Source organism: Macadamia integrifolia, chromosome 14 (genome assembly GCF_013358625.1).
Source record: "Macadamia integrifolia cultivar HAES 741 chromosome 14, SCU_Mint_v3, whole genome shotgun sequence".
NCBI lineage: Eukaryota > Viridiplantae > Streptophyta > Magnoliopsida > Proteales > Proteaceae > Macadamia > Macadamia integrifolia.
The window spans coordinates 10,278,113-10,301,509 of record NC_056570.1 but is presented as its reverse complement, the minus strand read 5'-3'; the positions used below and the strand labels follow the sequence as shown (position 1 = coordinate 10,301,509).

At 37.9% G+C, this 23,397-nt stretch overlaps 1 protein-coding gene across 7 annotated transcripts in view; it reads right to left on the bottom strand.

Moving 5' to 3' along the window:
* LOC122061639 (protein DECREASED SIZE EXCLUSION LIMIT 1) overlaps nucleotides 1-23,397 on the bottom strand; it is a 53,233-nt gene that overhangs the window by 13,329 nt on the left and 16,507 nt on the right. For 4 of the 7 annotated variants that reach the window (XR_006134696.1, XR_006134698.1, XR_006134697.1 and 1 more), the window contains 5 exons: nucleotides 22,479-22,561; nucleotides 20,694-20,785; nucleotides 13,687-13,866; nucleotides 13,374-13,539; nucleotides 7,112-7,218 (listed from right to left, as the gene is read on the bottom strand). Coding sequence is in view for 1 of the 7 variants with exons in the window: in XM_042625044.1 (XP_042480978.1) it covers nucleotides 7,112-7,218; nucleotides 20,694-20,785; nucleotides 22,479-22,561 (282 nt within the window). In the remaining 6 variants the exon portion in view is untranslated. Of the gene's footprint in view, nucleotides 1-7,111; nucleotides 7,219-13,338; nucleotides 13,540-13,686; nucleotides 13,867-20,693; nucleotides 20,786-22,478; nucleotides 22,562-23,397 lie in introns of all 7 variants that reach the window. The other 3 variants (XR_006134699.1, XR_006134701.1, XM_042625044.1) reach the window with 3 other exon arrangements.

Genomic DNA, 23,397 nt, shown 5'->3' with positions numbered 1-23,397 from the left:
TTCTAATTTTCAACTCATTGAACTTGCTTATGTATTCGGCCACAGTCAGTTTTCCTTACCTCAGGGTATTTGTCATTCAAAGACTAGCCTATAGGTGATAGGCAAGAATTCCCGCTTGAGCCTCTCTTGCATTTCTACCCATGTTGTGATTGGCTCAAGTCCTAGGCTGGTCTCCTGGTACTCTAGGTCTGTCCAGAAGTCCTGGGAGGCTCCGATAAGCTTGAACTTAGCAAATCTATAACGGACTTCCTCGGGCATATCATAAAACTTAAAAGCACCTATCCATCTGCTTAATCCAATCTAGAAGGATCCTAGCATCAATCTGACCATCATAGGTAGGGGCATCTACCTTAATCATCCGCCTGACATCAAAACCCCTATCATAGTGCTCATAACCCTCATCATCCCCATATTGGGTATGATGTCTTGGAGCAAGTTGTACTCGACCCGACCTCTACCACGCCCTGTGCCTAAAAATTATCCCCTATCCGGTCACAACCATCAATGTGGTTGTCATCGTTCTCTATCTCTGGGCTAGGGACTCTTATTCTAAGTCCAATGCCTAAGGTACTATGGTCTCGCCGTCCGTCTAAGTTTAAGGCATTTGTTTCAAGGGCGGCAAGCCTAGTGGTGACGGTCTAGAGATGAGCAGCATGTGCTTCCCTATCAGCCCTACTGGCAATTAATTCGACTTGGAGGTTGTTCAGGAACTCTTCGTTCCATTGGAAGACACTTGCCCATTGCTCTGGATGAATGGCGGTACTAGGAGGGTAAGACATGTCCTGGTATGCTCTACCACTACGAGTGGGCATAAAGAAAGGGCAGCCAAGGTGTGGTTGCTAATAAAGACTCAAGGCCTACTCAAAATCCCCAACTGAGATAGGTAGTTGGCCCTCTCGATCCTAAGGTCAGAAATTTCCCTCTTAAGAATGTTTTTCTGGAGAGAATAGCGTCCAATGCTATTTGGTCCCGCCAAACGAAGGAGAAAGAGGGTATCTTCTAACCTAAGGTAACACTCCTTTATCTCAGACTCAACTACGGACAGGTTGTGACGGAGATTAGACCTCTGAAGAAAAGACATGTGAACAGTGATAGTGACACTCAATCATAACAAGACCAACCAAAAACCATCCTTTGATACCAAGATGATGTAAGGGGGCCTAGACAACTAGGTTTCCTACAAGGGGTCGATCCAGTAGACAAGGGATACTCAATAGATCTTGAATTGGGTTGGGTTCACAGTTGCTCAGCAAAATACAGATTTAACATGCAAGAATATTAGACTAATTAACAGGGCAGCAGCAGTCAATACTAGTTTAAGTATGAAAAACACTTAAAACTACTCAAGCTTCAAATGGGGATATGGGGAATGGAACATGGCAGCAAATATGTGTTAAGTTTGGCACAAATCAATCAAGACATTAAGCAAGATAAGTAAACCAAACAATATCCTAAAATCAGCCAACTAATGAAAGGTAAAACAGCAGAAATTTCTTTAGGATAACAGTAAATAATGGTTTGAAAAACAGAGTATATTTTCAAGTTTCAGTGGGTTGGGGGGGGGGAATAATGAAGATAATAGGCAGCCAATGAGTATGGAACAGGGGAGGTTTTACTTACCTTCTTGCTGTCCGAAGTCTGAGGAGAAAAGAAGAACCCAAGATCCTCCAAAATAAAGAGATGCAGTCCACCTGATTTGAAGCAGTGGAAGGTTCAGCTTGATAGTGTAATGCTCGGCAGCAGCCCAACTTGTTGACTAGGAACTCAACAGCAACCTAGGTGGGGTTTTCTCGATGGAGGTTATCTCCAATGACTCTGAACAATGGCTGCAATATGGCAGCAGCAACATAGAAAAACAGAAAAGAGAGATGAAAGTCGAGAAAGGGAGGGGCAAAGTCGAGAAAGAGAGAAAGAGAGAAAGAGTATGGGAGAGAGAGTCGTGAAGGGAAGGGGAGGCGAGAATGAGAGAGGTACCGAGAATGAGAGTCGAGAGAGAGAAGATCGTGAGAGAGGGACATTGGGTTTTTGCTTTCAATAATTTCATTCAATAATTCATTAACTAAAAGATGGCCAATGGCCTTACACTTATAAAGAGTAAAACTACCAAAAATAAAAGAGTTATTTAGAAACTCAATCACTGAAATAATAAACTACCTAATAGACCAATAGAAAGAAATTTCTAATTTCCTAATTATTCAAACAACTAAATAATACTATGAATTAAAATAAAGTAATGAAATAAAATAGGATCTGGTGGGGTCCACAAGGATCTGCCGAATGGGAAGAAAAGGGGGGGTTGAACCCAGCGCTGGGAAGGATGGTTCGACTCCCTCTCTTTCCTTCTTCTTTCTTCTTTCTTCTAGCTTTCCTCCAGCCAAATGGAATGCATATGTGGCTGGGTCTTGCGCCTACGCCGCTGGTATACGTGGATATCCCCATCACATCCTCACTGAATTTATATTTTGTGCTACATGTTCCACAATTCCCATTAAGTCTTCTTTTTGTGAGCCAGTTAACTAGTTCATTAAATTGCTCAGTAACCTTCTCTCCCTCTTACTGTGTTTTTCAGGATCGTCATATGAGAAAGACGATTGGTGGAGGGCGTGAAAAAGATGATTTATATTATCTCAATTGTGGTTCTCCTACTTCTTCTGCTGCTACTACTACTGTTGGGGATGTGACTCCTTTCCAATGGCACTGTTGTTTAGGATATTTATCTTTAGTTAGGTTGAAACTTTTATTTCCTAGTTTTATGTCTCTGATTAGGTTAGAATGTGAGGCCTGTGAGTTGGGAAAACATCACCGTGTGTCCTTCCCATCAAGCTCTGTCTCGTAGTCCGTCTTTATTTTCCTTAGTCCATTTTGATGTATGGGGTCCTTGCAAAGTTAGTTTTAGACTTGGTTTTCGTTATTTTGTGACTTTTGTGGATGATCATTCTCGCCTTACATGGCTTTACCTGTTAAATGACATATCTGAATTTTTATGTGTTTCAGCAATTCTATAATGAAATAAAAACTCAGTTTGACATTTTGATTAAGATTTTTTGTTCTGATAATACTTTAGAATATGCTCAAAATGATATTTATGATTTTTGTGCCAACTGTGAAATGATACACCAAACTAGTTGCGCCTATACCCCACAGCAAAATGGGGTAGCAGAGTGCAAGAACCGGCATCTACTCGAGGTAGCCCGTGCTATTATGATTCATATGCATGTTCCTAAGCATTTTTGGTGTGATGGGATTTTAACTGCATATCACTTGATTAATCGCATGCCATCTTCAGTGCTTTCAATAGGTCCCATTTTTCTATTATGTTCCCCACTTTGCTAAGTTTTCCTATTCCTCCCCGAATCTTTGGCTGTGTGTTTTGTCCATAATTTGCATGTGCAAGTAGATAAACTCTCCTAGGTTTACTAAGTGCATTTTTTTTTGTTATTCACGTACTCAGAAAGGGTATATAAGTGCTATGACCCCATTACTCACAGGAACTTTGTTAGCGCCAATGTTACTTTCTTTAAAAGCACATCATTTTTTTCTCCTCAGGTGTCCCAATCTGGTATGGAGTGGACTTCTCCATCCATTCCATCTCTCATACCCTTCCCTGATGTGCCCAGTGCCAGTGACTCACCTCCTCTACAGGTTTATCAGTGCAAGAAGAAGGTTGGACAGCCGAGTGGAGAAACCAATACTTCAGATGATTCACTTCCTCCACTGCCGCCTTTCTCTGGTGAAGCTCATCCTCCTCCGCCTGATGACTTACCAATTACTCAAAGGAAAGGTACACGTTCTTGTACTAAAAAATCTATGGTTGTGTATCCCATTGATAACTTTGTTTCCTTGTCTCATCTTCCCTATCCCATCCATGGTCTTGCCTTGTCACTTTCTACTAACCCTATTCCCCGCATCCATAATGATGCCCTAACTATTCCTGGATGGAAAGCTGCCATGAATGTAGAAATAGATGCTCTCTTGAGTCGTGGTACCTGGAGTCTGGTAGATTTACCTCCTGGTAAGGATTTGGTGAAGTGTCGTTGGGTGTACACTGTTAAGTATCACTCTAATGGCTCTGTTGAGCAGTTGAAAGCCCGTCTGGTTGCCAAGGGGTATACTCAGACATATGGAGTTGATTATTTTGAGACCTCCCTGGTTGCTAGACTGAACTCTATTCGTCTACTTATTTCTCTTACTGTCAACTTTGATTGGCCCTTATTTCAGTTGGACATCAAGAATGCCTTCTTATATGGTGATCTACAGGAAGAGGTGTATATGGAGTAACTTCCTGGTTATGTTGCTCAGGGGGAGAATAAAGGTCATGTGTGTCGCTTACACAAGGCTATCTATGGACTTAAACAGTCCCCTCGGGCATGGTTTGACAAGTTCAGTGCTACCATAGTTGTGGATTTTCTCACTGTTATTTTGATTATTCTGTCTTTGTTCGTCACAGAGGTGATAAACTAGTTGTCTTGGTAGTTTATGCTGATATTATTCTTACTGGTAATGATGAGGCAGGAATTTCTGAAGTGAAAGCTTATCTATAGCAACACTTTCAGTCCAAGGGCTTGGGTCAACTTCACTATTTTCTTGGGATTGAGGTGATCCGATGTAAGAAAGGGATCAATCTATCTCAAAGGAAATACGTGTTGGACCTTTTATCTGATACTGGCATGCTTGCATCCAAACTTGTTGATATCCCTATGGATTCTCACTAAAAGTTTGGAGTTAATGATGGCGAACCTCTTCAGGATGTGCATCAGTACAGGAGTTTCATTGGCAAGTTGATTTATCTTACTGTAACACGTCCTGACATCTCCTATGTTGTTGGAGTCCTCAGTCAATTCATGCAGTCTCCTCAGAAAGCACATTGGGATGCCGTTGTCCGTGTTCTTCGTTATCTAAAGTGTGCTCCTGGAAAAGGGCTGATCTATCGTCCTAATCGGCATATGAAACTAGTTGGGTATTCTAATGCTGATTGGGCCGGCTCTGCTAATGATCAGAGATCTACTACTGGTTATTGTACATTTGTTGGAGGTAATCTGATTACATGGCGTAGCAAGAAGCAGACTACCACTGCCCAATCTAATGCAGAAGCAGAATACAGAGCTATGGCTCATACCGCTGCTGAGTTAATGTGGCTACGGTCTTTAATCTTAGAGTTGGGATTTCCAGTGACCAAGCCTATGCAGATGTATTGTGACAACCAAGCTGCAGTGTACATTGCTAGTAATCCAGTCTTCCATGAGAGGACTAAGCACATAGAGGTGGACTGCCACTTTGTTCGTGATGCTGTTCTTGATTGAGACTCCCCTTTTGTTCCTTCAACAGATCAGTTGGCTGATATGTTCACTAAGTCACTGTTTGCTCCTAGTTTTCGTAATCGTTGTACCAAGTTGAGAATGGGTGATGTGTATGCTCCAGCTTGAGGGGGAGTGTTGAGTTTAGTGCCTAGCGCTAAACTCTAAAACTGATAGGGGCCGATAGGGGTATTTTGGATCCCATCGGCCCCCATATTTCTGTGATGTGGCTTTTCTTGTAATTGGGCAATGGGAGTACTATTGTCTTTTACTTTTAGCATTATTTTAATATAAGTAAAGGACTGAAACCTGCGATCAACCTATTCTGGACTAATCGCAGGTCTGTCCTCTCTTTTGGGAGTACCATCGATCGCACCTCTCTCTCTCTCCTCTCTTCTCTTCTTTTCTCTTTTCTTTGGTTTGGCTACAGATCTCTAGGATTGTAACAATATTCATATGTGCCTTTTTCTTTATGGTCCTACGGGATGTAAAAAGCATTGATTTTACTCCCAAAATTTTGTTATAAGTAGGTTTACTAAGAACTTACATGAATAGCATATAGAGGTAGACATCCCGTTATGGATGACCTTTCTGTTTCAGTATATGGTATTGCACCAAACAAGTTCACTTCAGAATTGAGTAGTTTGTCATTAATTGAATTGTGAAGATTTTATTGATTTTTTTTTTTAAGAGAATTGTGAAGGAGTTACTGTTAAACAAAGCAACCAACACAATGACATATTCGGTGGTGTGTATTGCTACTCTACAAGTTTGGGTACCTACCAAAGCACTTCAGCTTTGATTGTTTTCCAATTTGAAGTGCTTTAAAAGTAGGTCGGTTGGTCCCACCAAAAGAGGTCTCTAATTTCAGTACATGTTGAATGACTTAGAAACTAGTTTAAATATTTTTGTCAGTAAAGGTTTGATTTCGAATTTCAAAAGAGAGAAAATTTTGAAAACTCAAGCCAAAAAAGGGCATTTGCATTGTACAATACGCATTTATCTAACCAGCATTTTATCTGTTTGAGTATTATCATGTAAAGATAACAGTATTATCACATCAAGAGACCAACATTTGGTTCCACTGCAAATTCTTTCAGAAGCAGTTTAACCTGCTTAGTTTAAAACACTATACAAAGAAAAGTTCCAAGGAGTGCACAAGGCATGAATCTGGATATTTATTTAGGAAGCAAACACATCCAAGCATTTTTTATTCTGCAAAAGAAAAGACCCCGGTTCCTAAACTCCTTTTATAAAACCACAGAAGATTTTCCAAAGGGGAAAATAAAGCAGTTTTCTAAAGTATGGGTCCCCAATATATTCACTTTCTAGTCTTCCAAAACCATGGGTGGTCACCGGAGTGTTATCATTTGTAGTTGTAATCCAGATTTGAATGACTTGTGAATCCCGTCATTCATTCAGTTTCAACTAAGACTGTTTTCTAGACCAACCAAAGAGGGACCAAAAGGAGCTTTTGCCCTAAATCTTATCAAGAATATCTTTTTGATATTCCTTGGCGAATTGTGAAGCACTAAAAATACAAGAAGTCAAGCTGCAACTTCTACACTAATATGTGGACAACCAACTGAGCAACAGCCAGTAGCAAAAGTCGAAACATATTGTCCAATTGGATATTCATAATGCATCTTATGTATGCATATCTACAAAGAAACTACACCAGCAAGATAACTATCCAATATTTCCTTTTATAGCAACTGAACAGTGATGATGCAACAGTCTGCGAAACAAACATCACCATAGAGATGGACATGCAGCACCAAGACAATGGAACAAAGTAAATTGATGAAAGCAAGAACCTGTGATCCCAGCCAGCAGTTGCAGCAATTTTGCTATCTGTTCGAATGGCAGTGGCTGCTATGCCGGGATGTGGCAAACTGATTTCTTTCTTGACCAGACAACAACCCTATGCCAAACAAAAAATCAAGTTTGAGAACACAGGAAATAAAATGTAAATGCATGAACCTCTTCCCTCCCCCACCCCCCTCCTTTTTTTTTTTTGAAAATGTCTTAATTTCTAATTCAACAATTTTGGTTTTTGACCCAACTTAATGGAAATTCTTATAATGCAAAAAATAATAATAACAATAAATAAATAAATAAATCTTTGTAGACATTAAGTTATTCCATATTATCAGTTTATCACTTTGCTGATGAAGGATAGTCAAGGTTGCTAAATGAACTTGATAGCAGAATTTATAGATTTTATGTCGGAACTTGACAGTTAAGGTCTATAGAAAATAGAAATGAAACAGGTCAAACAGAATATTGATACAACAATAGAAGATTTTAATGCAAGAAGCTAGGGGGAAGCAAGGTTTGGCTACTGGTGTGAAATTCCAGCAGTATGGAGCTAGGGTTTCATGAACCAATAGGCATGTTATTGGGACCATGGCTGGATAGTCTGGACCATCAACTACCAACCCTGAATGGTATGTTTTAACCCAAGACCATAAGTCATCAAAAAACCATCAGACTACCGGTACATATGGTTAGATCATTTAGACCATTCCTGCTGGACAATCAGAAGCCGAGGCCTTAGCCATTTGTTGTTGTTACAGGTAGAGATTCAGTGGGAAATCTATGCACTAGAAACCAAACTCAAGACCACATACTCTGCGAACACCAAAGGACCTGTAGTCACATATGCTTCTTTTTGGTAAACTTGCAAACATTCACTAACAAACAAATTAAAAATAGCCCATTTTCCAATCAATTCCCACAGACTCGATGAAACTTGCAACTTTTTACCCTAGATGAATTATACACAAACAAAATGGATCACTACAACAGTGATAAAAATTGCAGGTTTGTCAAACCAAAAAAATAAAATAAACCCAGGGTGAAAAAAAAAAAAAGGACCAACACCATTAACGTTTTGGTTTTCTGCACACAAGACAAGATGTTAAGGCTGAATAATAAATCAGCAAGGTCAGTACTGGATATAACGATGAGAAGCCTTCAGTAACAGGAATGATGGCCCGGGCAGCACAGGATGTGGCAGTGATGCAGTAGGGTCCTGATTTCACCTGAAGCCTCTTCCAACTAGGCCAAACCTTGTACAGATGGCTGGTGCTCAGTGGTAAGGACTACTTCAAATGTCTAAAACATATTACTTTATTAATGTGAGTGGATGAGTTTAGATTATGTGAATGTGGAATAGGGTAATGTAAGGTATGAGTCACAAAAATCGAAGCAGACATGCCAAAGATTATGGTGCTGCCCACAGTCAACTGGGGTAACTAATAAACAAATTTGTGCATTGTTATGTTATTGTTAAAAACTAATGTACCGTTTCACTTTAACGAGTGTAAATAACCTAATTGTTTGACCTACAAGTTAAAAACCCAGGAAGCAGATGGGTTGCTGAGGAAATCAATTGTTCTAATATCAATCATACCCACATTCAACTGATTATGCAGGAACCTTGAAGTCTGAAGGCTCTTTTCACCTTCATTTTCACCTTCCTCTGATTTTTTCAAGGGTTACTTACAAAGATCAATCCAAGACGATGAGGAAAAGACAAGGATATTTAGAGATATCCCTAATGTTGTTAACAAGCTAGACTTAAACAAAGGTGGTAACTAGTACCCTTGAATACCCCTAATGGGCATGTAACAAGCTAGACTTAACAAAGGTGGAAACTAGTACCCTTGATTACCCTTGATGGGCATGTTATTTTGCAATATCTATTGTAGACTTTGATAACAGGATTGAAATAAACCATATAATGTCTTTGAGAACTTTATAGTTAAATTAAATATTTAGGTTCATCTCCAACAAGTATGAAATGGATTGAAAATTTGAGATTTTTGAAATAATGTTTGACATGATTTCATATTGGGCTAAGCCTCCTAATGAAAGGGGCTTACGTAAAACTGCCAATGTCAATATTGATTTTTGAAATAATGTTTGACATGATTTCATATTGGGCTAAGCCTCCTAATGAAAGGGGCTTACGTAAAACTGCTAATGTCAATATTGTAATTACAATCCGTTTCTGGAGACAACTATTATCAAACACCAATTTCTGCTCAAAATGTTTCCGGAAACAGGTTTATGAAACACTTTTTCAACTCCAAAAACTGTTTCTTAGCAAAGAAAAAAAAAAAAAAAAACTGTTTTTGCTATTTCTAGACACAGAAACAACAGAAAGGTTTTTGCTGTTTTTGGCAATCTTAGGGTACTTAACGACCTTAGTTACAAGTTCATCAAGTAATGATGATGATACGATCATCCTATACCAATTCCAAAACTTGCCAAGTTATTATCAGTTGAGAGAACCATGTCATGATAGTAGTTACACAGGAGCAGTGATGGAGAACCCTTAAGGAAGAGGGGAAATCAGAGTAAAGAGGGGGAAAAAGGAGAATCACACTCAACACATTCATTCAATAATCAAGATCACTCTCTCCAAACCTTCAATCGATTACAACCAATATATAGGAAAATAGGAACATGAAATTAGAAACTTAACTGAAATGGAAACTAGCCTAAACTAGGAAACAACTATAAAAAGGAAACCAAAGCAAGGAAGTAAATCCTACTCCTACGTTCAAGTCTGGAAAATAAAAGCATGAAATAAAATACTAAGTAAACTACTAATTTTATTTCCAACCCTTGTTGGACCAAAACCCTGGGCTGGACCAGTTCTTCTTGGCTCTTGGCTTCCAAAGCCGGTCATGCTGGTCCAACCAAAAAAGGGCAGCCGTATCTGCATCAAGCAGTAATGGTAGCAGAGGTACTCGCTGGACATTCAAATCTTTGCCATCAGGAGTTTAGAGTCGAAAGACATGTTTTGTCAACCTGTGGAATAAAATGATACATAAAGGATGGTTGGAGGACAGTTGTCACATTCGGGTAGATGAATAGATTGCAATATTTCTCATTTTAGTAGGACAAGGTTTGTGTAACAGACAAGTCCGAAGGAGATTCAATCGATCCGAACAGATGATTAGTATTGTCTTCCATACAATATTACAAGCTATGCTTCATCTAGCGAATGGAACAATCAGACCACCAAATTTTCACATAGTCCCTTCAGAGATAGCCAACGACCCAAAGTTTTATCCATTTTTTAAGGTAATCTCAATCTTTAACTTGAATTGTTATATTTTTGACAATGATGCTTCAAGATACAATACACTCAACTTCAATTTCCTGTATGTACCTTATAGGATTGCATTGGTGTTATTGATGCCACACATTAGTGTAATCGTCCCTAGATCCGAGCAAACACGCTATCGAAATCGGAAGACTTTGATCACATAGAATGTTATATGTGCATGTTCATTCGATATGCATTTAACGTTTGTGTATATGGATTGGGAAGGCAGTGCACATGATGCTAGGGTATTTGAAGAAGCAAGAACAAATGATACCCTTGGGTTTCCTCATCCTCCTCCAAATAGAATTATTTGAACTATTACTATGAGATTTCTCTTCTAATTGTTAAATTGGAATCATACCTAATTATATACGGGTTTCCATTATACTTCAAGGCAAGTATTATATTGTTGACTCAGGTCACACAAATCAACTTGGGTATTTAATACCGTTCCGAGGAGAAAGATATCACTTACTTGATTTTAGAGGGGACAAACTACATAGTACAACCAAGGAATTGTTCGACCACAGACACTCATCTCTGCGGAATGTGATTGAAAGAACATTTGGTGTTTTAAAATATAGATTCCAAATTTTAAGGAATAGGAATGCCTACCATATCGAAGACCAAGCAAGAATCGTAGTGGCTTGTCATGGGGTCTATAACTACATCAAGGAACAGTCAATTGAAGATGAATTATTCAATCAATTAAGATATGAACAAATTGTAAATGACCCTATGAATCCCGATCATCAAGGGTTTCATGCTTCTGTTCTGCTACGTCCAGAGACTATCAACTAGACAGATGTCTTTAATATGCTTTAATATAGTAAATCAAATAGTTATATCAAAAGAAGTGACTCTAATTCCATTAGGTGGACTATAATATGTTGATGATGTTTTTTGTTAGTCTATGTATTGACTAATTATGTTATATTTTATAAATACTTACCCTGGATGTGGATGATATTTTAGTATGTCTTTTTTTATTGTTCAAGGTTGTGGATGACTTTTTTGTATTTAAGACTTTAAATATGACATGCATTTTTCATGTTTGTCAGATGTCTTCCAGTGACCCTATAATGGCTAGATGCGAAATTTACAATGGATTGTGCAATAAGTTCACAACAAAACAAAGTCCTAATATTGGTAGAGCATACTCCAAATGTCCAAAACATAATGATTTTTTCATGTGAGTAGATGAATTTAGAATATGTGAATATGGAGGAGGACAATGTAAGGTACGCGTTGCGAAAATCGAAGCAAACTATAGCCATAGATTTTTGTGTTGCCCAAAATCAATTGGGGTAAAACTTTAAATAGAAACTGATGTACAGTTGCCTAATTATGGAAAATAATGTCCTAATACATTTTATAATAACTTGTGTTTGACCTCCAGGTCCAAGATCGAGGTTGTAAATTTTTCATATGGATTTATGTTGATAGCAGTTCCTCTAATTCTCCTCATAGCTCACATTCATCAGATTGTGCAGGAACCTCGAACATTGAAACTCACACATCTTTATCATCTCCCTCTTTTGATTTTGTCAAAGGATACTTACAAAGAGCAATACAAGGCAAGGAGGAGAAGAAAATAATTCTAAAAAGCGAGATTGAAGTCTCAGAGGAAAAAACAAGGATATTTACAGATATCCTTAAAGCAGTTAACAAGTTGGACCTAAACAAAAGCGGCAAATAATCCATTGAAAAATACCCGTTTAACACATTTTATAATAGACATTTGATAGACTGGGACTGCAATAACTATATAATGTTCTAGATAAATTTGTACTACTTAAAAATTGATGATGTAAAGTGTGCAAAATTTTTCAATTTGGAAAACGGTGTTGGACCACTGGGTTATATTTTAAACAATTTTTGTATAAGAAAAGTTTCCAGAAACACAAAAAAATCCATTTTTGTGTGCAAAAAACAATCCAAGAAACAAGTTTATCAAACATAAAAAAAAATCCGTTTTTGTTCCCAACGTAAGTGAAAAATCGTTTCTGCTATTTCTAGACATAGAAAGAGAAAAAATGATATCTTCAATTTTGTTTCTAGACACAGTTTTTAGCATAAATTTCTATTTCTATTTTAAAAAACAAGTGAAACGAAATAGGTTTATCAAACGGTTTTTGGGTTATTTTTTCGTTTCTGAGCACAAAAAATGAAAAATCACATTTCCACAAATATTATCAAACAGGTCCTAAATTAATGGTAGATAGCTAAATAGAGGTTCCTAATTAGAATACCATTACAAGCAATTGTTTGACTTTGATAATTTGAAAGATAACAATCATATTGCTCTAGCATTAAAACTTATCAGTAATAAGACAAATGCATAGATTAGCAAAATTATATATACTGATATAATTTTTATAAGTTATTATAGCTTGATAATTGATTAATTACGCAGAAACAAGAATACATTATATGGGGCCATTACCCAGTGTTGGTTCTGCTTATGCAAGGTCCTGGGAGGGGTGAGTTTTAGGCACCGTTTGACAACGTTTCTGCCATTTCCAGAAACAAAAATTCACGTTTCTGAGAACATAAACGGAATTTAAGGTGTTTGACCTTGTTTCTCGAAACATTTCCCGCAGGCAATGGTGTTTGATAACAGTCGTTTCTGGAAACGTTTCTCGCATGCATTGGTGTTTGTTTAAACCAATACATCCCCAAATTTGTTTAATTTAATTTTAAAGAAAGTCATAACCCTTTCTTCGAACACGAAAGAAGCAACCAAACCACCTTCACACTTTATCGTACAACATATGAAACTACAAAACATTATATATTGCTAATATTCCCAATATGTCAAATGTCTGACATCAACTTCAGCATTCTGGCATGGCCGTCTAACTACCACAATTGTTTATGTCCAACTTATTAACTAAATCCAGGATATCTGTAAATAACCTTCTCTTTTCCTTAGATACTTCAATCCTCTTCACCTTTGATTGCTCTTTGCAAGTATCCCTTCACAAAATTAGAGGATGGTGTTGATGAAGATGAATGACCTTCAATCGTCGAACTTCCCGCACAATCGAATGAACATGCACTTGAGAAACTGCTGTCACCATAAATCCATCCAAAAATTTTGCAACCTCGATCATGGGCCTGTAAGTTACTTTAAGTGAATTAGGACAATAATCGCCAAAATTATACATCTATACATAAAATAATGATATAAAGTTATATCCCAGTTGATTTTGGACAACACTAAAATCGACAATTATAGTTCACTTCGGTCTTCGCGATGCGTACCTTATATTGTCCTTCGCCACAATCACATATTCGAAATTCATCTACCCACATGAAAAAATCATTATGCCTCAGACATTTGAAGTATGCTCTACCACTATTAGCCTCTTGTTTGGTTGTGAACTTATCGCACAATCCATTACAAAATTCACACCTGGCAAGTATGGTGTCAATGGAAGACATCTGTAGAGCACAAATACTACCAATCATACCAAAGTATCATGTATGAAAAAAATCGTATGTGTAACAATAACATATAATCAAATTCTAAAACACTATATGCTAGCACAACATTGATACAATTTAAAAAATATTGTTACTACATCATTCCCAAGTAAGATAAGTTTAGTAAAACCAATTAAAGTACTCAATGCTTTGTGAAACATATAACACATTCCTACTGTGATTGAAAAAATTTACGATCCACCTAACGGAATCGTAGCCATTCTCCTCGATATAGCCAATTGATTGGCTATATTTAGGCGTACCAAGGACATTTGTCTGGCTGAGCGTCTCTGGGACGTATCAGATGTGGAAGCACGATACACTTGAGGATCGGGATTTATAGGGTCTTTTACATCTTGTGCACTTCCAAAATCATTAAATAACTCATCTTGAATTGTCTGTTCCTTGATGTAATTGTGGATTCCACAACAAGCGACTATGATTCTTGTCTGATCTTCAATATCGTATGCCTTCACTCATTAAAATTTGAAATCTATTTTTTAAGACACCGAATGTTCTTTCAATAATATTCCGCAATGATGACTGTCTGTGATTGAACAATTCCTTCGATGTTCTAGGTCCAGGTCCACCCTCACCATATTCATGTAAGTGATACTTTTCTCCTCAGAATGGCACCAAATACCCGAGTTGATTTGCGTAGCCCGAGTCAACAGCATAATACTTGCCTTGAAGTAGTATGGAAACATGTACGTGATTAGCTATCTATTCTATATCTTACTTATATGAAGAGACAACTATAATTTCATAAGAAATTTATAACTGGTGGCAGATGAGAAAACCCTAGGGTAACATTTGTTCTTGCTTCCTCAAAAACCCTGGCATCGTGTGCACTACCATCCCAACCTGCATACACAAAGGTGAATCGAATATCTAAGGAACATACACACATAACATTCTGTGTGATCATACCCTTCCGATTTCGATAATGTGTTTCCTCGGACCTAAGGACGATTGCACTGATATGTGTGCCATCAATAACACCAATGCAATCCTAGTTTTGAGTCTAGACAGGTTAGCCCATTTAATTGTGTAAAGTGCATCGAAATTTCAAGGAAAAACTTGAATAAATTTATTCAATCCAGAGAGTAGGTTACACTGAAATATGGAGAGAACTTTAGATTGTTGGCAATCTCTGAAGGTACCACTTAAAAATTGGTGGCCTGATTGTTTCATTTGACAAATGAAGCATCGCTTGCAAGGCCGTATGGAAGACAACACTAATCGTCTATTCGGATTGATTGAATCTCCGTTAGATTTGTCTATAACTCAAACCTTGACTTACTATCATGAGAAATATTGCTAGCTGCTCATCTACTAGAACGAAACGATTGTCCTCTAACCAACCTTTATGTACCATTTTATTACGCAGGTTGAGAAATATGTCTTTCAACTCTAAACTCTCGTTAGCACACGTCTGCATGTCCTGCGAGAATCTCTGCTACCATTACAATTCCTGTGTAACTACTATCATTCAAAGGTTCTCTCATCCGATAGGTACTTAGCAGGTTTTGGAACTGGTATAATATAATCATATCATCATCATTAGACGACCTTGTGATGTTGGTATCGGGCTCATTTGACATCCCTGTAATTATCACCACATTTAGCAGGTCACGTAATACTTGCCTATATGCAATATTCTTAGCATAATGTGTTCAATAAGATTGAAAATATCCATAAACCTACCTAGCAAGATCCACAACCATTAGCATACTTGTCCATATGTAATATCACTATCAAGTTTTCAAACAAATTAAAAAGCATCCATCAATCCTGAAAGCATCATAACCCACAACCATTAGCATTCATGTCTCTATGCTAATATACCTACCATTATGTATTAAATAGTTAATAAAAAGCATCCACCAATCCTAGCAGAAATATGCACAACTGAAAGCATCATGTCTTCAAACAAATTAAAAAAATCCAACAACTGTCAAGCATCAATATCCGAAACCATTAAAAAGCAGAGTAGTTAGCAAAGTATGTAAGTACTAAAGAGTCAGATAAAAAAACCAAAAAAAGCTTGTCCATTTGTCTTGAAAACCATGCAATAACCAACTGATCCAAGTCATGGGAACTACTTCAGGTGCCCTATCACCCACAGCCTCCTATCCGGCCTCACTTCCTCGAAAGACAGGGGCCAACCAAGATCACTGTGTATCTTCTGTTGAGCCATCACATACAACTCCGACAGAATATCTTTTATAGTGTCCATTGGCTTCTGACAGCTCACCACACTATGTGGTCCATCCAACATAGGATCAGGAGGTCGAACTATGACTAAAGTGGCAGAGGAGTTACCCTTTTCCATCCTCCATCGCACAAATTCTCTAAAGTCCTGAGCGGAGTTTGTGACTGTCCGTGTGTGGCTCTTCCTCCTACGATCCATAGGAATCCTATCAAGTCACCTTTTGGAAGGAGCAGATCTATTGGGTGAGCCACTACAACCTTCACCATCATCATGATCAGTCTCCTGAAAATCATCATCATCATTACCAAGGTTAGTGGACCTAGGAGTTACAGCAGTAGTCTGTTAAAGCCCTCTATCCCCACGGGCACTTGAGTTGGAGAAGATCTCTAACAACTGTGGCCACCATGGAAGACCATTTCTTCTATATTTAGCCCACTCTTTGTTTGCTTGTAAACCAAAATTTGAGGAAGTAATCAACTCTTTTTGTTTAAGTAGTACATAATCATCCAACTATAAACCAAAGAGTGGGTCATACCTTAATAGCAGATTCCCACACAGAATCTTCAACTGTAGTAGTCCTAGCATTTGCATCCCAACCAAATCCCGTTGTTTCCAACAAACGCTTGAAGCTATTGTACTCCTTCCGTAATTTGTTCATCTTGTTACGAAGTTGCTTCCTCCCTAACGGTCGATTGAATTTGGCTTCTAACCCTTTTGCAATATTTTTCCATCCTATCTTTGTGAAGGTGGAGTTAGTCTTCTGGCCTTTCCTTACATTCTCAACCATTTGGTTGATGTATGCTCGTAGCTCAGCTTCATTCTAGATAATAGTAGTGCTTTTGGGGGTAAGGGTTTTTTTAGATGATATAGTGCTATTACATATGGACAAATATGTTAATGGTTGTGGATCTTGCTAGGCAGGTTTATGGATGTTTTCAATCTTTTTGAACACATTATACTAGGGATATTACATATAGGCAAGTATTATGTGACCTGCTAAACGTGGTGATAATTACAGGGATGTCAAATGAGCCTGATACCAACACCACAAGGTCGTCTAATGATGATGATATGATTATATTATACCAGTTCCAAAACTTGCTAAGTATCTATCAGATGAGAGAACCTCTGAATGATAGTATTTACACTGGAACTGTAATGGTAGCAGAGATTCTTGCAGGACATGCAGACGTGTGCTACCGAGAGTTTAGAGTTGAAAGATATGTATTTCTCAACCTGCGAGATAGAATGGTACATAGAGGTTGGTTAGAGGACAGTCGTTTCATTCGAATAGATGAGCATCTAGCAATAGTTCTCATGATAGTAGGTCAAGGTTTGAGTAATAGACAAACCCAACAAAGATTCAATCGATCCAGACACACGATTAGTGAAGTCTTCCATACGGTCTTACAAGTTATGCTTCATTTGTCGAATGAAACAATCAGGCCACCTAATTTTTAAGTGGTACCTCCAGAGATTGCCAACAATCCAAAGTTCTATCTATATTTCAAGGTAACCTACTATCTGAATTAAACAAATATATTCGAGTTTTTCCCTGAAATTTCGATGCACTTTACACAATTAAATGGACTAACCTATCTGGATTCAAAACTAGGATTGCATTGGTGCTATTGATGGCACACATATCAATGCAATAGTCCCTAGGTCCAAAGAAACACGTTATCGAAATCGGAAGGGTATGATCACATAGAATGTTATGTATGCATGTTCCTTCGATATGCGATTCACCTTTGTGTATGCAGATTGGGAAGTTAGTGCACACGATGCCAGGGTTTTTGAGGAAGCAAGAACAAATGTTACCCAAGGGTTTCCTCATTTGCCACCAGGTATAAATTTCTTATGAAATTATAGTTGTCTCTTCATATAAGTAAGATATGGAATGGATATCTAATCACGCACATGTTTCCATACTACTTTAATGTAAGTATTATGTTGTTGACTGGGGCTACGCAAATCAACTCGGGTATTTGGTGCCATTTCGGGGAGAAAGGTATCACTTATAGGATTATGGTGAGGGTAAACCTGGACCTAGAACAACAAAGGAATTGTTTAATCACGGACACTCGTCATTGCAGAATGTCATTGAAAGAACATTCGATGTCTTGAAAAATAGATTCCAAATTTTAAGGAATATGAAGGCACACGATATTGCAGATCAGACAAGAATCGTAATCCCTTGTTGTGGGATCCACAATTACATCAAGGAACATGCAATTCAAGATGAGTTATTTAATGATTTTAAAAATGAACAAGATGTAGAAGACCCTATGAATCCCGATCCTTAGGTGTATCGTGCTTCCACATCTGATACGTCCCAGAGACGCTCAGCCAGACAAATATCCTTGGTACACCTAAATATAGCCAATCAATTGGCTATATCGAGGAGAATAGCTACGATTCTGTTAGGTGGATCGTAAATTTTTCAAATCACAATAGGAATGTGTTATATGTTTCACAAAGTATTGAGTAATGTAATTGGTTTTACTGAACTTATCTTACTTGGGAATGATGTAGTAACAGTATTTTTTAAATTGTATCAATGTTGTGCTAGCATATAGTGTTTTAGAATTTGATTATATGTTACTGTTACACATACGATTTTTTCCATACATGATACTTTGGTATGATTGGTAGTATTTGTGCTCTACAGATGTCTTCCAGTGACACCATACTGGCTAGGTGCGAATTTTGTAAGGGATTGTGCGATAAGTTAATTCACAACCAAACAGGGCCTAATAGTGGTAGAGCGTACTTCAAATGTCCGAGGCATAATGATTTTTTCATGTGGATAGATGAATTTTAAATATGTGATTGTGGCGAAGGACAATATAAGGTATGCGTCGCGAAGACCGAAGCGAACTATAATCGTCGATTCTAGTGTTGTTCAAAATCAACTAGGGTATAACTTTATATCATTATTTTATGTATAGATGTATAATTTTGGCAATTATTGTCCTAATTCACTTAAAGTAACTTATAGGCCCAAGATTGAGGTTGCAAAATTTTCGGATGGATTTATGGTGATAGCAGTTCCTCAAGTGCACATTCATCCGATTGTGCAGGAAGTTCGACGATTGAAGGCCATTCATCTTCATCAGCACCATCCTCTGATTTTGTGAAGGGATACTTACAAAGAGCAATCAAAGGTGAAGAGGAAAAGACTAGAGTATTGAAAAGCGAGATTGAAGTATTTAAGGAAAAAAGAAGGATATGTACAGATATCCTGGATGCAGTTAATAAGTTGGACATAAACAATTGTGGTAGTTAGACGGTCATGCCAGAATGCTGAAGTTGATGTCAGACATTTGACATATTGGAAATATTAGCAATATATAATGTTTAGTAGGTTAATATGTTGTACTTAAAAAATATGATGTACGATAAAGTGTGAAAGTGTGGAAGGTGGTTTGGTCGCTTCTTTCGTGTTCGAAGAAAGAGTTATGACTTTCTTTAAAATTAAATTAAACAAATTTGGGGATGTATTGTTTTAAACAAACACCTTAAATTCCGTTTCTGTTCCCAGAAACGTGAATTTTTGTTTCTGCCGTTTTTGGACAGAAACGTTGCCAAACGGTGCCCTAGTTTTAAACACAGCAATCATTGGTCTTGATGCAGTTACACGCTGGATTAGTTAAAGGGTTGTTTTTGTAATTTTCCCCTTTATTTTATTTATGGTAGTAGGGTCATACAATAGAGGTGGAGTTTGATTCAAACTCTACTTTTAAAGTTTGAATAGGTTTGGTTTTTTGTTTACAAATTTTTAAATAGATGCATGTAGTCCATCATTTGACATTTGGAATGAATTAAATCTGAATTTACGTTGTTGGCTTCCAAAAGCTGCAGGTGCGCAAACCTCTCCCCTCTTTGAATCAATTCAGTTTTTGTTCCTTCTCCCAGTGTGGGTAGTTGTGAATTTGGGATTGCATCAGGTAATTTTTCCTTCACCTTGTCAGCCACTAGCATTACCCTTAGGTTTCCATGAATGCATTCATTTATATTTTTTCCTATCTATTTTTTCCGCTCATCCATGTCTGAGATACACTCATTCTACGGTTTTGATGTTGCATAACTGCCAACAGTTATTATATAACGCATGGTTGGGTTACAGCCTACAGCAATCTTATGAGAATATCTATTCACTATTATTAATAAGTGTCAAACACACAACACTTGAAAACACTTTTCCACATCATCCACCTTATTCTTCCAATCATGAGGGCAACAAACTTTTCAATGCCTCACTCTCCCAAATGATTCAACCAAGTTAATGAACATGTTATATTGATTCTTACCAAAAAATGAAAAAAAATTGTTATATTGATAATCTACTCTATCCCTAATCAACTAAAGTTGCAAGCTATATATTCATACATTGTCTATTTACCATTACAAAGTCTTAGTCATGTGACTATAAATTATATCACTTGAAACCATCTTTGCCAGTGATAGTATACTGAAACTAGCAGGATTTTCTTGGAGGATTTACACAAGAGCCGCAAGACATGCTGTACTACGTAAAAGTAATTATGATAAGCTCAACGAGTTATACCATCTGATGATCTAGTGTAAATAGCACAATTTTGTCATCTGCAGCTCCAGATATACCACCAGTGCATGGCTCATCAACACTCAAGGTTAAAACTGCACAGAGAATACACAACTAACATTATTTGCATGTAGAAGAAAGACTATCAAAAAACATATTGGCAGGCAAGAGTGACTGCCAAGACTGGCTCAAACCCGATCGGAAGGCCAGACCAATAACCACATTCAAATCTGTTCCAATTCAGTAGAATATTTAGGCCCCAATTTGGGATTAATATATTGTAATCTTATATTTTATTTTGGTATATACGTAGGGGAGTCCTTATTGTCTTCAGTTTCCTTATTTAAGGTAGTTTCCTAAGTAGAGTTTTTAATTTCTTTTTGGAGTTCTCTTTATATGTGTAACCAACCAATAATGGAATTAAAATGGAATGAATTGAGTTTTGTTTTGGTTGAAGCCTGTGTTTCCTGAGGCAGCTGGTTGGCTGAGGTGATCCTCTTCTCCACCACCACCACCCCCCCCCACCCCAAAAAAAAAAAAATTCTTATGGTATGATTCCTCTCCTTTCTTTCCTCTTATTTTTTTTCCCATGTTCCTTCTTCCCTCCCTGTTTAGTTTGACGCTACCGGCAGTCATACATGTGGTTGCATTGAACTGAACCCCTTTAATCCTTTTTCTTTTCCCTCAGATTGTGGGAGTAAATACCTTAACCTAGAGCAATTCAAACCCTAGAGTTTCATCCCCAACCAATCCTCCTGTTGAGAGATCTTTCTCTGAAACCAGGGCTGGGCCTGCAACTACTGCCTGGCAGGATTTCAGAGCTTGATTTGCTGTTCTAGACATCCATGTTGCTGTTCACCATGTGTAATCAATAGGTCTTCAAGATTCTGACCTTCCATATTTCAGCCGGAATGGATCAATATCGAATCAGTTATCTTTGAGATCAAATTGGTTAGCTGCTTGAACAGACCATCGCAAGGCAGAAGACGACCTGTGAGGCCATTATTTATTCTCTTATTTTGTTACTCCCGGAAACTGTTTTAGATGGGTACACTATAGAAGAGGGGAGGAGGAAGGTAACAGCCAGGAGAGACTTGTAACTCGAGAACTCTTGGTGAGTGTGGGCTTCACACCACAACCTCACCAACTGTGCTAGGTAATTGTCATTATTTCCAGAATTACTCCTCATTTCATCTAAAACTTTGTTTCTATCCTTTATTTGTGTCAATGCCTAGTTTACCCCTTCTCATTACTTTAAATATGAATTCTTTTTGTGTCCTAACTAGTTATCTACCAAGCAGCCCTTAATATTCTGTTTATTTACAACTCTGCCACTCCCTTTGCAAACTTTGAAATAATGACAGAATTGCCAAATGTCTTTCATCTTTTGGCTATTATTCCCTTGGGTGGGCTCATAAGCAATCCGAACCAGGGTTAACTCCAGACTGCATCAAAGAGTTTACATGGATTCAAAGATCAGCTCATCCCAGTCTAGAATGCTGATCTAGATCAGGACAGCTGGACAAGCCAAGTGATATAAAGTGACAATCAAATCCACCAGCAGGATAGGTATTGTACAATACAGTGAAGTCTGATTCAGTCAGTAGATCGGTGATCCAGAAACGGACGAGATTGGAATCAACCCAGGAACAAACTGAACCCTTATCTTGATCTTTGAAACATTTGAGGATCAACCTACTACTAGCTTTTATTTCTTTTTTTTTTCCCATAATAAGTAAACTACACCATGAGTATTTGGGAACATATGCCAGAAGCTGTGTCACTAACCAGGCTCTGAATGAAATTTCACAGAAGTTAGTGGAACCCCGGGATTCCTCAGATCCCACCAAACCATGCTCCCATCTTCATAACTGCCACATGCTGGGAGGATAAAAATTAGAAGAAAGACCATAGTATAACATTTCAAATGAGGAAGATGATATGTATTTAACAACAATTCCATTTTCTGACATTGAGTTGCTTCAAAAACTACAATCATATTCATGAGTCTGAGATACATGGCATTTGCACACAACCAAATATACATTCTGGTCTTTAACTTGTACATCATTTACATGTCATCCCATTTAAATGTGTTAATTCAGAGTACATTCAAGGATAAAATAAGCAACGATTGAGATGCACTAAGCACACTAACGGCTCTCTGAAACTCTCCGACACACTACTCCCTCCGGCACACACTCCCTCCCCCATCTCAGGCGGCAGCAACCTAGGGCTTATCGGACCAGGTAGGTATACCCTCTTCCTCTCTCTCTCTCTCTCTCTCGAGCCATCCTACTCACGCCCCTCTCTCTCTCGCCTCCTAATCCTTTCAATCTCTGATTTCTGCTAATCCTTCTTCCGTAGTCTTACCTCGTTCCTTCCCGACCAACACTGATCCTCACACCTTTCCTCACCCGATTCCATTCCCCATTTCTGTGAGGAGATAAACCACGAACAATCTCTCCTCTACCATTCCATAAACCCTATTTTTCTCCTTGGTTCTTGCTACTGATTTCACCCATATTTTCCACTGAGACCTCCCCCATTCCCTCACTGAAATACCACGGCCGTGGTATTGTATTTTATTTTATTTTTTTTCCATTGATTTCACCCATTTTCTCCTTGGTCTTGCAACGATCGCTTCTCTACCATTCCACCGAGACCCCTTCATTCCTCCACTACGATTTCCCTAGAGAAAACAAAA